Source organism: Glycine max, chromosome 16, assembly GCF_000004515.6.
Source record: "Glycine max cultivar Williams 82 chromosome 16, Glycine_max_v4.0, whole genome shotgun sequence".
Taxonomy (NCBI): Eukaryota; Viridiplantae; Streptophyta; class Magnoliopsida; order Fabales; family Fabaceae; genus Glycine; species Glycine max.
Window position 1 is genome coordinate 3649361 of NC_038252.2, and position 14701 is coordinate 3664061.

The window sequence follows — 14701 nt, forward strand, 5'->3', positions numbered from 1 at the left end:
GTGTGGTCCTACAGCCCAGGTCTTCTAACCACGCGTCAGATGAAGAATCAGCCACGTGTCATATTGGAACACTTGTTTAGCGGAAGTGGTTTGGAACCAAAGTCTGGCGACTCGCGAGTCATGGGCCTTTCTGTCCAAGCGTAAAGACCACCCGCAATTCCGAAACTACCCCTCCTAGATGGGACCGTTTCTTAGTTCTCCTCTCTCCCTGTCTTCCCTTCTCTCTCACATAACGAAAGAAATAAATCATTTTTTTTAAAGATAAAATAAAATAAAATTTTTATTGTGCCATTTTTTGGTCTGGTGAGAGAGAAGGGTATATTCTGGGTTTCGATACTCTTTTGGTAACGAAAAATCGTCACCATTTATAACTCTTTTCTGCTTAACTATTGTGGCGTACTTTCTCTTCTTATATATTCTTTGCTCAGTTTTGGGTTCGTTTCTCACCACGTCATCGGGTAAGGTAAGATGACCTTTCACCTTTGCATTCTTTTATACCGTTTTTTCTTCACTTCTGTTTCTGTTCTTGACTTTACTCGATGTTTTGCCATCTGGGTCTCTTCAATTTTTCATTTTTCATTTTTCACTGTGGGAAATGTTTTTCTGGCTATGGTTTGGGTGATCCAGCGAAATGTTTTATGTGGGTTGGTGTTACATTGTTGTTGTCGTTGTTATGGTTTTGGGTGTCCATTGATTTTCGTTGAAAGGCTGTGTTTTTTCACTTTGTCTTGATCTTGTTGTGATTTTCGAGATGTACTCTTTGGTGGTTTTTTCTTTTGAGATTGTTGTCATTTATTGATTCAATTTTTTTTTTGGACTAATTATTGAGTTTGGAAATGGTGGTTGGGTGGGAGAGTGATGAATTAGGTTTTGAGTGCATAGATCAATTGTATAGATTCATGGCATTTTTTTTTTTTTTTTTTGCATTCTTCGCTATTTTCCTTTCAAAATATGTATCTTTTTCCTCGCCAAGGGGTTGCATCAATGTCTGAATTTTTGTTGTTTCAATTCTAATAATCTAGATGATGGTTTTTAGTTTTGTGAACTGCTGAACCGATGGATCTTGTATTTCCACCAATCTCACTGGTTTCAATTTAGAATTCGTTACATTTTGACCTTGTTGTGATGGTGTGATTTTGTTGTGAAGTTATATTTATAGTACATTTTGGCGTCATGCCTTTTTATACACTTCACAGGGTCAATTTAGTGTCTGATTTCTTTTCAAGACCTGTTTGATTTGTGTTTTGTTGGTTCTTAGCAGCTTGTATGGTTTGAGAGACTGAGACTGTGTAGACTTTAGTTGCATGTGCATGCTTTTATGTCTTTCTTCCCCCAAAATTATTATTTTCCCTGTAATGTTTTTCTTACCTATATCAGGGTTTCTGTTTATGACAGATTTCTCTGTAGCCCGTGAACCATACTGGGATTTACCAATGGTTGCTGCCAGTTGACAATATGGTAAAGATGGTGGCTGCAATGATGTTGATGTTGGTGGTAGATTAGCAAAGGGACAATTCCTTGTATAAGTGGATATCTCTAGTTGATGTTTTCATTACTATTTTACATTACCATGGATCAGTGAGAATCAACTGATGGACTAAAGGTTCAGGGATATTTTTGTTAGATGTTCCAGTGTAGTCTGGAGATGAAATAGTTTTTGAGAATCCAGGTCTTGATGTTATCCGGTGGTGGATTAATGTAATATAACTGCTGAGCCATTGGAGTCATATTTCTGATCTATGATATCATAATCATAATCATAATAATAATATTGTTAAAGATAGCTAAAGATACTTGGAGTTCACATTTCGTAATAATGGAAGTAGCTCTTTCCCCTCAAGTACAAAAGCCGAATTTGCAGACAACAGGTCGCAAGATTTCATGTACTGGATCTCAGAAGGATCTGTGGCATGTTGTTAGAGAAGGATCTCTAAGCGATGTAGAGCTGGCCTTGGCATCATTGAAGAAGAGTGGGGGCAATATCAATTTGAGAAACACTTTTGGGCTGACTCCCCTTCATATTGCAACTTGGAGAAACCACATTCCCATTGTAGGGAGGCTTCTTGCTGCTGGTGCAGATCCTGATGCCCGAGTATGACAATTCTCTTTTCTGCATTTTCTAGTTGGGCATTTATTTGCTTACCCTTATCCATTTGAGGCATTTGTTCTGCTACTTCATTTGTATTTTGTTCTCAAGAGTCAAGACCATAGGGATGGTTGTTTATTTGTTATACCTTGTGATGATCACTCTATGTTTATACTAATCACCTCTGCACATCAAATGGTGAATGGTTGTTAGATGATTGTTGAACTACTTTGCCATGATCTGTCCTTAGCTGAATTCAGAAAATGGTGGAAATATCTCTACATAAATTAAGATGAATTTTTAACTTCCCTAGGAAGGCAGTTCATGGTTAATATTTTGAGTTTTCTAATGTTTAACTTGTATTGCATTGATGTGATGGATATCTCCTTGATTTTTTGAGATGCAAAACTTAGGGATGAAAATAATCTTCTTGTCATAAAACCTTCAACCCTAACTAGTAAGGAAATGAAATGTCCTTATAATTTCATTCTTGTTATTTATTATTTTATGGTGAATTAGTGGAATCAATGTTATACGATGCCAATTAATAATATTCATTAACTAGTGCTTTATCTCTTTGAATCCATTAATTCTGAAACTTGTGTTGTTTTTTAGGATGGAGAGTCAGGATGGAGTAGCCTTCACAGGGCTCTGCATTTTGGTTATCTTGCTGCGGCAAGCATTCTTCTTCAGCATGGTGCCTCTATTACACTGGAGGACTCTAAATCTCGAATACCTGTAGATCTCTTATCTGGCTCTGTATTTCAGGTTCTTCGAGATGAACACAGTTCAGGTATATATTTCTGTACTTGGAATGCATTGTATTGTTGTCACCAGTACAAAGTGATTATATAGGATGACATTCTGACTCTTGGTTCATCTTTAGTGGCTACTGAGGTTTTTAGTTGGGGCAGTGGTGCAAATTATCAGCTTGGAACTGGAAATGCGCATATTCAGAAGTTACCATGCAAAGTTGATTCACTTGGTGGTTCATTCATAAAACTAATTTCTGCTGGGAAATTCCATAGTGTGGCACTCACTGCTCGTGGAGAAGTGTATACTTGGGGATTTGGGAGGGGTGGCCGTCTAGGGCATCCTGATTTTGATATACACAGGTATGTGGTCTGTTTCTGTGTGAATCCATATTAACATGATTTTTATATTTATTGGTATTATATTTATTGATTATGAAGATTGAATATAGAGAATTTGGTTTGAAAAACATTGTGTTTGCCTTTTCACCATTTTCTGTACTAATTCTTAAAAATTTGAGATTGTGAAAATAAGGTGATATTTTTGTAATTACTATGAAAACTAATGTTTACTCAAACCAAACAGTTCCTTGGGTTTCTTCACTTTCCTTTTTTAGAATTCCTTGGATGAGAATCCAATTGACGGTCTAACTAAATGCTCATTTAAAATATAAAAAAACCCTCAATAAAGCTCATAATTGTATTGATTGCTTCTGATGTAGAACATTTTTGTGCATGGTCACATTTTAAGTACCTAGTCTCAAACATTTTGTTCATGGTGTTGAACTAATTTTTAATGGTGTTTTCTGGGAACCTAAATTGGTTTACTGTGGCATTATACCTGTCAAAAAGAAGCAGTTACTCAGCTTTCTTTTAAAAGGACAAATTAGTAGCAAAAGCCAGCTTTTTTATTTTTTCAAAATAGTGATTTTTATTAACTTGTCGGGTTAGAAATTTCACAGAAATAGCAAATGGGAACTTTTTTCAGTTGAACAGTAGTTTCATTTGTACAATTGCTTTCTTGAACTTTTTTTGGATGAGTAACAGAGGGGGGGGGGGGGGGGTGGTTATCGTTGTCATCTGTTCATGCTTTTGGACAATTGTCAATCAGAGTTTGTTATACTCATTGCAGTGGCCAAGCTGCTGTCATCACTCCCCGCCAGGTGACTTCTGGTCTGGGTTCCCGCAGAGTGATGGCAATTGCTGCAGCTAAGCATCATACGGTTATTTCTACCCAGGGTGGGGAAGTGTTCACCTGGGGATCCAATAGAGGTAAAACTTGACGATATTCATGTTTGTATAAGTTGTGAGTCTTGTGAGTTGTTACTGTAAACTACTTAACTAAATTGCAATCAAATAATCTTTTCCCCTGCATCCCTTCCCTGCTTTTTGTTTTATCAAGTATACTTATGGTTTTCTAGTTTCTACCAATCATCACTGATTAATTGAGAAAGAATTAGTCTTTCTTTATGCTTTATTCTGCATTTTTTGAAAAATGAGAATGACACATAATTGGCATGTCTATTTTCTTGTTTCATTGTTGTGCAGAGGGACAGCTTGGATACCCTTCCGTTGATACACAACCCACTCCTCGTAGAGTATCTTCTTTGAGGTCAAGAATTGTTGCTGTTGCTGCCGCAAACAAACACACTGCTGTAGTTTCTGATTTGGGCGAAGTTTTTACTTGGGGTTGCAACAGGGAGGGTCAGCTTGGTTATGGCACCTCAAACTCAGCATCTAATTACACCCCACATGTGGTTGAATCCTTGAAGGGGAAGACTTTGACCAGAGTTTCTGCTGCAAAATATCACACAATTGTATTAGGATCTGACGGAGAGGTAACTAATTGCAGATTATTGTCATTTTGTTAAAAGTTCTAGTTCTTTTAATTTTAAGAAACTGTAGTTACCATCTTCATATTTGAGCCTCAGTTAAAGGCTAACCAAAGGGCATGAAGATTCCTTGGGCCTTGCAAATAAGGCACACCTAAACACTATGCATAAATCTGGACTAAAATTTTACTCATAAACTGAAGCCACAAAATGAATTAAAATATCTTGAAATTATAAAAGCTAACTGCAATTTTAATTATTTTTCTTTTCTACTGCTCCTGTATTACATAGTTTTGGAATATATACATTTTACAGAGGGGGATAAGACCTAAGTTTGAGTTCTATTATAGTATTATTGTTCTTTCCTAAAATTATGTTCAAGTTCAACTGCTTTATTTTTTAAGGTACATGGATATGAAACATAGCATTTTTTCCATTATTAGTTTTATCACGAGCATATACCTGGGGTCTTCAACTTGTTAGTACTTTATTTTCCATTTTTTTTTGGAAATAAAAGTACTTTCTAGTTTTCATCTTTAAGTTCAAATTTTCCATATTTTGCAGGTATTTACCTGGGGTCATCGACTTGTTACTCCAAAACGTGTAGTAGTTAGTAGAAACTTAAAGAAAAGTGGAAGCACTCCTTTAAAATTTCACCGCAAGGAACGACTTAATGTGGTTTCTATAGCTGCTGGAATGGTACACAGCATGGCTCTTACAGATGATGGTGCATTATTTTATTGGGTCTCTTCTGATCCTGATCTTAGATGCCAACAGGTTCTTATTATGCTCTGAATTTTTCTCTTCACATGTATTTTATTTTTCCCGAGACAAAACATGTTGATTAAAAACACTTCCCCCCTTTTTGTTTATTTTTTTTTAACAGTTGTATGCTATGTGTGGAAGGAATATGGTGAGCATATCAGCTGGAAAGTACTGGACTGCAGCAGTTACAGCTACAGGTGATGTTTACATGTGGGATGGGAAGAAAGGTAAGGATAAGCCCCTTGTTGCAACTCGGTTGCATGGTGTAAAGAAGGCTACATCAGTTTCAGTTGGTGAAACACATTTACTTATTGTGGCTTCACTGTATCATCCTGTCTACCCTCCCAACATGATTGAGAATTCTCAGAAATCCAAGCTGAATAACAAGGATGATGTGGAAGAGTTAAATGAAGACATTTTATTTGAAGATATTGATTCCAGTAACATAATATCTAATGTGCAAAATGATACTTTAAGCCAGAGATCTATACCCAGCTTAAAAAGCCTTTGTGAAAAAGTAGCTGCCGAGTGTCTAGTAGAGCCACGAAATGCTGTACAACTGCTTGAGATTGCTGATTCTCTTGGAGCTGATGATTTGAAGAAATATTGTGAGGTACTGGTTTTGACTACTGTTCAAAGTATTTGAATTATAATGTATCAAGTAGGAGCTGTGCTCTTTTGTTTCTTGTTCAGATTCATTATATAATTTGTTTCTTCTTAATTTTTGTGATGTCATCCATCACATGAAAACATACACATGAAAGTACTTCCACTATATATTTGTATGAATCACTAAAATATAGAAATAAGGGAAAAAGTTGTTGTGTATTTTGAATATGAAAGGATTTCTTGCATCTTTTTTTTTTATTTGGACCTCCGCTATCAAGAGTTTTTTTTCCCTCCTATGCTGTATTTTATGAAAAAATAATATATATATATATATATATATATATTTTTTTTTTTCATTTTTTGTATTCCATACAATGAACAAGTGTTTTTGTTCTAGTTTTCTTCATGATAGATTTAACATTAGCTTTAGTATTATCTTCATGATAGATTACAATGATCGTATTATTCTACCATCAGGCAATCGTCCTTATAATTTAATTTATCTTTGCTGATATATTTAGTTGGATATATATCCCTTACATGGTACAGTGGTTTATTATACTAAAGCTGTTATTATTCACTGGTTACAGGAGATTGTCATGCGCAACCTTGATTTTATATTTGCAGTATCATCACATACTGTAGCAAGTGCCTCACTAGATATTCTGGCTAACCTCGAGAGGTTGTTCGACCAGAGATCATCTGAGCCATGGAGTCACCGTCGGCTCCCTACTCCAACTGCTACTTTCCCTGCCATCATCAACAGTGAAGAGGATGATAGTGAGATAGAGTTTCAGAGGACTCGTGACAAACCCATGAAATTGGAGAAAGTCCTCAGGCTAGATTCTTTTCTACAGCCAAAGGATGATCCTAATAAAGAAATCTCCAAAGTAGTCCGAGCTATAAGGAAGAAGTTGCAGCAGATTGAGATGCTTGAAGATAAGCAGTCTAATGGGCATCTTCTTGATGACCAGCAGATTGCAAAGCTTCAATCTAAGTCAGCACTTGAGAGCTCACTTGCAGAGCTAGGTGTTCCTGTTGAGACATCACGGTATAAAGAATCATCTTCTATGTTACCAGAAGGGAAAGGTAGTAAGAAGGGTAAACTATCGAAAAAACAAAGGAGAAAGAGTGGCAATTCAAACATAGAGCAGACAGAAATAGAATCTGTTTACTCTAAAAGTGAAGCCATTCCCAAATCTGAGGACCTGTTGGACATTGACATCATGGGGGTTCCTGATTCAAAGGTTAGTTTCTTCGATGTGCTGTTCTTAATATTTGAAAATATTGGTTGAAAAATCATATTTTCATTTAATTTCTTTTCTTGCTTATATTTTCCTGTTTAAAGGATTCCAGCATGAAGTAATCTGTACTAGACTAGATAAAGCCAGTTATAGACTGATCACGCATAGTTTTGGATTGGACCCTTATTGAGAGTATTTGCCATTGATGAAAATCTGTCTTAGATATGCAGTCTGAAGTACTGCTAATTCACAGATTGCTCCATAGTCTTTATGGGTTGCTTATAAAGTTCCTGGTTTAGGTAATTCATTTAGTAAAACATTATTAGATTTGAGCCCTATTTTCAGGCCTGTAGAGCTTTCATTTAAGAAGAGTGTATATGCAATTTCATATTGTTGTTTGTTCAAGATATGTTTATATAGAAGTCGTTGTCCGTTTCATTAACAAATATGATTTAACTAGTTGTACCTTCCAAGGAAATCCCACTTGTTAAAGAGATTGTACATTGAAGCAACACCACCAACATCTTAACATGAATATTATTATATTTTGAAGAATAAGTCTCGAAGTAGTTTTTTTGTCTTTTCCTTTCTTTTATCAACAAGACTTAGTTGCATAGTTCCTTGTATTGCTTAAAATTCTGAAATTTATTTGATAGGTGGAAGAGGATGCCGTGTGTGAACAGATCAGCGCAGACGAGGGTGGAAAAGATTTAGCTTTTGTTGTGCAGAAGAAAGATGCTTTAGAGTTGTTGAAAGCCAAGGGTCCATCACCAAAGGCTTCAAAGAAGAAGAGGAGCAAGAAGGGTGGGCTTTCTATGTTTCTGAGCGGCGCTCTTGATGAAGCCCCGAAGGAGGTGGCTCCCCCTCCACCAACACCAACACCAAAACACGAGGGTCCTGCATGGGGTGGGGCGAAGTTCACGAAGGGTTCTGCTTCTCTTCGTGAAATCCAGGATGAACAAAGCAAAATAAAGGTAAACAAACCGGCTGGGAGCAAAGATAAGGTTGAAGATCTTTCTGATTTTGGCAGTGGGGGCAAAATAAAGTTGAGTTCATTTCTTCCTTCCAGCCCAATACCTGTTACCTCGTCTCGAAGTTCCCAGGTATCTGATGGAGAAATAAGCACCCCTCCTTGGGCTGCTTCCGGAACTCCTCCCCAACCTTCTCGGCCATCGTTAAGGCACATCCAAATGCAACAGGTTTGTGATTTAAGGCTTCATTTCATGTTCTTATTATCCTCATATCACTGTTGTAATTGTGTAATAATGTCTGCTTTGAATCAGTGGGTGATAGATAGCTCATTATTGGTATTATGTAACTTCTGTTGTTCAATTTGAGGATGTTGTTTTAAATTCAGGGAAAGAAACAACAAAGCCTTTCGCACAGTCCAAAGACTACAACAGCTGGATTTTCCATCCCTACCTGTCAAGGCTCGCCGTCCGAAACAACCGGTGTGAGTCGCTGGTTCAAGCCTGAGGTGGAAACACCGTCCTCAATTCGTTCTATTCAAATTGAGGAAAAGGCTATGAAAGATCTCAAGCGCTTCTATAGCAGTGTCAAGATTGTCAGAAAGCAATCTTGATGCCATTTAATAATTTATCTAATAAAGTAGCAAGAGGGCTCTTTCCTGTTCTCCTCTACCTTGAGCATTACCATTTTTTCTCATCCTTTTTTCACTTTCCTTATTAGTACAATGACTGAATTAATCTGTACAGATAGTTGCAGTGTACATCCTTTCTTTCCATATCAAAATTGTAGTTTTAGTTTCTTAGTATCTGGGTCTTTTTCCATTTTCTGTGTTTCCAAACTATCACTGTACATGACCCAAGATTTATTTTATGTACTCATTTTTAACCGTCTCAAGTTAGAGACTGGTCAATAATGATCCTGAACCTGATGTCTAGGACAGCCACGGTTACAGATTTCCCCAAGTTGCTTCAAGGCTCAAGAATGTCAGAATAAGAGGGAACTTCTTTCCAAATAAGGCCTTTGTATGGTCCCATACTTAGGGGTATTGCATCAATCTTAAACCCCTAATCTCACCCCCCTATGCTATATATATCCACCCAGAGTTGTGACCCTTCTCAACTGCAACAGCCTTAATGTTGTTCCATTGAGGATGATTTGGACTTTGGAGTGATAATAACTATTCAAATTGCTTTTTATAAGCTTTCTGTATGCCAGCAACTTAGTAGACTCTATCAACCTTTTAGCTTTGCAAGTCAAGTTCATTTATTTATTTTAAACAAAGGTTTATGCTCTTTTCCCTTGGTTTGGTTTAGCAGCAGACTTTAGGCCGCAGGAAAAGATAGTGGGATGAAGGGTTGTTGAAAAGGAAAAGATTACCCATATTTTGTATTATTATTGAAAGTTTGAAATCAGGGTGATTCGGATGGGGTCTAGTTTGAATTTTTTTTAACAACTGAAAGTGATATTTTTCTTATATAGAAATATGGAAAATTATTTTCCAACGAATGTACAAACTTCTATTTTTCTTTTAAATTTAAATTCTTTTTCAGTTTAAAAAATAATTTTAGGAATATTAAAATGTAATTAAACATGTATTTTATTTTTTCACAGAACTAAACGCATTTTTAAATATACCAACAAATAACATTTTTAGTTATTGAGAATATAATATTATTTTGTGAAATAAACGCTCCTCAATGTTTTTTTTTTTTAATATTCTTGTGGGCAATAAATTTCAACAGATATATATTATTATTAATGTATATCAAGGATTTATATCATTAATCAATCAATAATAAAATATGCTCGGTATAATTAGATAACAACGCAACATTACATTTTTGTGCTGTTGGTATATTTATTATTTATTCATAATTGTATTTTTTTTCATAAGTATTTTTATGCTTTTTTAATACTATTAACTAGTTAAAAATTATGATTGGTATGATTTTTAAAATATAAGTTATAAAGTCAATAAATTTATTATTACGTTTTCTATTGAACAATAGAGTAAAAGCCTATTGCGAATTAGTATTTACTCTTTTTTTGGGCATATTATATCTCCTCTATTTCAAAAGTTCAAATTTTCTTTCAATCCCCTTACCAAAGCCTTTTACATTCAAGGGTAACTATTTTAGCTTTAGAAGCTATAATTGGACGGCGCATACTTTCAGTTGAAGTTCTACCATGTAAACCATTTCCCTACAATTTTTACTCTACGGCATCATATAACCTATCATTAATCAAATTCAACAATACTATTGTTAAATTTCATAAACTCTGCCAGGAGAAAAGAGCATTCCTCAACTTTTTAATAAGGTACATATACGGTGAATGTTTTCACCTTTTATACGAATGTTTATATGTCCAAAATTTTAGTAAAAGTTACAAGCATTTTGAAATGCTTATGCCAAGACAAAAACAGTTCAGCAGGCTTGATTCTTATGTGACACGTATTTTATATAAAGATTGGTGAATTAATTTCCCCTTGCGTTGGATTCTTCACTTCATTCAACGCAATAGAAGTTTATTTTTAATTTTTTATATACTTATAAAAAAACATATTACACAGAAAATCATGTGATTGTCGCTGTGATAGGACATAAATTGTTGGTGGGACCTAGATGGTTAATTTTCCCACCACACCAACACTCTTGTTTTCTTTCAGAGGATCTCGGAAAGATTCTTGTTAATTGTTATACATCCACCATAAGAACTATAGAGAATACCAATATTTAAGTCTATTCAATACGAATACAAATTTGTTTCAAATGATCTGGCATGGACGTGTTACTTTTCGTTCTTAGTTGTGGATGTATTGAGGGTAAACATTTCTTTCTCAGATTAAAGTTGCTATTTATATAGATTTAGGTATTTATTGGTTAAATGTACCAAATAGAAAATTTATAAACTACTAAAACTTTTAACTACATTATCAAGTGGTTAATTGTAAACATTGAAATAATTAGACCAATTTGATGCTCAACTAATGTCAATAAGGAGTTTATATAAATTAAATTTCAGGCAAATGTGGCATGATTCTTTTCATTGATATGTTTACATGCAGTTACAGATTATCCTAGCTTTTGTGTCTTTATAGCCAAACAAGAGGGGAGACATGAACAATCAATAGCCTGTGATCAATGAGAAATTGCTTGCTGCTCGTTTGCTCTATTTTCCTTTTGCATAGAAAGCATACATTTTGTCAGAAGAAAATTAAGAAACAAAAATGACAATGAAGAGAAAAAGAAAATAAAGGGTGATTGGAGATGTAGTGGGGGCAAGTGGCAATTTGAGGAAGGAGGTCTCAACGAGACAAAGCAAAAGGTGAAAAATCCACTAAAAATTATGATGTGATAACCCCATGAACATTGTGAAATTTTTAGTGTGTCTGGGAACAGATACCAATTATTTGATGTAGATGATGTGACGTTTCCCGACGCGGCATGAAAGTGTTTTAAAAGAAACTACCAAGATGAGAAAGGACAAGAAGATTGTTTATGACATAGGAAATGTGCACAATCATGGGAGAAAACCCACTTCTTCACTATTCTTGTCCTTTCCATCTGCAATTATGTTCAACCACTTCACCTACACTGACAATAGTTAATGTTTGTAATGCCAAAATTGAAGAAAGTATCATCTTGGATTGTGTGCCAAAGAACTAGGTCTTTTAAGAAATGTTTGGTATTTAAATTTTGTGAATAAAAACAAATTAAATTTATTTTATTAAAAATGATTGATCATATTTTTTAATAAAAATTAATCATTGATAAAATTAATATTTTATATTAATAATATGATTAAAAAATAAAACAAACTCTTGTTTAATTAATAATAATTAATGAGATCATCTTATCTATGATTAGAATTATTACCTTTCTTGTAAGCCTAACAAGTTTGTTTACTAAATAATAATCCCATTTGTGGAGAAAGGAAAATCCTATATTGTCACAAAGGTCATCAGTATTAATGAAGGAAAAACATTAAACATATGAAATTAAAAGAGTTGTTTAACATACCACAAATAAAAATGTGGTTAAATTTTTAATTGTATCTAACTGATATAATTAATATTTGTAACCAATGTTATGAAATTTGGTTCGGCTTGATCGGTTAAATTGGTTCAACCGAGATCCAATGATTTAATCGAGTAGATTTTATTATTGGATCAGTCATACAATTGATTCAGGATAATCTGATCAAATTTGACGGGTCAGGTCATTGGATCTTGATTGGACTGGTCCAATTCCGTGGGTTTTACAAAAAAATGAATTACCTCTACGATGTCTTTTTAATGTCTCATTAATATCAATTGTTATTTTGAATTTTAAAGTATGGATGAACTTTTCTTTATTAAATAATGTTAGTTATATATTTATATATAATAGATACATATATTTTAAATTTTTAATATATATCAGATCAAATCGAACTAATTATTAATCCACCAATTAGACCATTGACCTACTGATCCAGTACCTTGATCGGATCAAGTTTCATGACAATGCCAACTAGTCATCTTAAAATATAGGATAAATTTGACAACTTCATAATACAAATTTTGAATTATAAGCCGGGTTTGGTTAATTTGGTTGGTGAAAAGCTTTGCCATTCAAGAACTCTTTATATGCAATGCTAACTAAACAGGGTTGAGTGGTTAAACAATCACACTAGAAGCAATCATGCACCTATATGGATCAACTCAGTTGTAATTTACTAGTGCGCAAATGATGATGTCTAATGCCATGCTTCTAATTGTTGAAGATAAAGGTTTACACTTCAATAATAGTATAATAATGGGAGTTCCACGAGTCGAATATTTGGTACGAGTCTTGCTGAGATTAATCATTAACTAGGATTTCGTGGGAGGTTTCAGTATGGTCTTATGGTTAGGTAATTACATTTTGGTATAATTTAGTGAGCTTTCACACCTTATTGGGATATTAGTCAAGGGAAGATGACTTTTTATTATGATCTACTTGACTTTAGATCGAATACAAGATCTCAATAATAAGTAGTTAGCTAACTTTTTTGCCTTGATTTTAAAACTAAGAAAGCACCTCGTCACCTTAAACTTTATCCATGAAAAGTAGAAGTAACGTATTATTGAGTGATTATCGATCTATATTAAACAAAGCACTGAAACCAGTAGAATCAACTTTGGTTTTGACCAATTTTGACTTTTCCAAAGTATTGTAATTTGTGACTTTGAATTCGGTTTTCACACCATAATTTACCAAGTTCTAGGATAAATCAGACCCATCAAACCATCTAATCCGTTCCAAAATTGGTTACATATCTGTATATTTCATTTTTCTTAACTTGAGATATTATATGCATCTTTTTATATTTAACATAACCTTGATAAATTGACATCTAAAGCATAAGCTAAAGATTCTAAAAACATATCCCTGAATAACCATATGATCAATCTCAATATGGGTTTATTATGTTTTCCTTTGGAAGATAACAAGAGGTGTTCGACCATACCGGATTCATGTGCATAGTGCCTTCTACTTCAAATATTGGGATTGAATTACAGTCTTTTTTTATTATCATACTATAAGTATGAAGTATACAACTCAAAATCATATTAAAATCCAACTCAAAGTTTTGGGGTGACTTTGCCAACTGAACACTATTTGTTGATGAAATATACTTTGCAGTCTCTAAACTAATATTGCTTGAAAAATGTAAATTAACTATATATAATCTAAGCATTCGCCCTCTAAGCATTGTGAACTTTTCCAATGACTAATTCAAGGAATGTTTGAGCTTATTAAATTTTTAAACTAATTTTAAAGAAATAATTACTTATTTTTTATGAGTTTCTGAAATAATTAAAAAAAGAAACTATAATTTCTCAAAATAAATGAAAAAATTATCAAATAGGAGGAATTTGTTTTTTTTTTCCTTTTGAATGTGTACTATTAATGATCACGTTCAAAAGAATTGTTTTTTTTTTTTGAGAGGGAAAAGAATTGTTATTCATCAAGCAACAATTTATGCAAAATATTTTGTGTTTATTTTTGTTATTACATCATTTATTATATCTTATTATTCTTTGTCTTTTCTCTCTTTTTTTCACTCCCAATTATAAATTTTGTTATACACTTTTTTCCATCTTCTGTAAATAACGTCTCTCCCAATAACACTTTTTTCTCTTTTTTATTACATAATTTATTATATCTTATTATTCGTTGTCTTTTCTCTCCCAATTATAAAATTTGTTATACACTTTTTCCATCTTCTGTAAATAACATTTCTCCCTTCAAAATATTCACTTTAGGGCGCAACCTTTCCAATTTGTCACTCAGTCCCACAGCTAGCAATTTTTTTTGTCTTGCTTAATTTGTCAAATCCCACACTTTCAATTTCCCTGCAAGTGCCTAAACTCGGTCAGATTTACAAGACTATGATAAAAGAATGTTTAACATTTTT

The 14701-nt window shown here is 33.9% G+C and overlaps 1 protein-coding gene across 4 annotated transcripts; it reads left to right on the forward strand.

The window, feature by feature from the left end:
* The first annotated feature begins 230 nt into the window (after window positions 1-230).
* Window positions 231-9453, forward strand: LOC100814063 (uncharacterized). Of its 4 annotated transcripts, none has more exons than XM_006598905.4 (11): window positions 231-463; window positions 1396-2092; window positions 2702-2879; window positions 2973-3201; window positions 3971-4110; window positions 4387-4676; window positions 5235-5447; window positions 5557-6048; window positions 6635-7291; window positions 7945-8487; window positions 8646-9453. In XM_006598905.4, exons 2-11 carry the CDS (start codon window positions 1817-1819, stop codon window positions 8868-8870), a joined length of 3243 nt encoding a protein of 1080 aa, XP_006598968.1. In that variant the 5' UTR covers window positions 231-463; window positions 1396-1816; the 3' UTR covers window positions 8871-9453. The 4 variants fall into 4 exon arrangements, with proteins under 4 accessions (XP_006598968.1, XP_006598969.1, XP_003548714.1 ...); XM_006598906.4 differs by having other exon boundaries at window positions 240-458; XM_003548666.5 differs by lacking the exon at window positions 231-463 and adding an exon at window positions 523-640.
* Window positions 9454-14701: the final 5248 nt, after the last annotated feature.

Bases quoted from the DNA above. Each gene is read 5' to 3' on its own strand.
- LOC100814063 (XM_006598905.4), top strand. From the start codon at position 1,817: ATGGAAGTAGCTCTTTCCCCTCAAGTACAAAAGCCGAATTTGCAGACA. The intron at 4,111-4,386 runs GTAAAACTTGAC...ATTGTTGTGCAG, and splicing joins CACCTGGGGATCCAATAGAG to AGGGACAGCTTGGATACCCT. The intron at 4,677-5,234 runs GTAACTAATTGC...CATATTTTGCAG, and splicing joins TATTAGGATCTGACGGAGAG to GTATTTACCTGGGGTCATCG.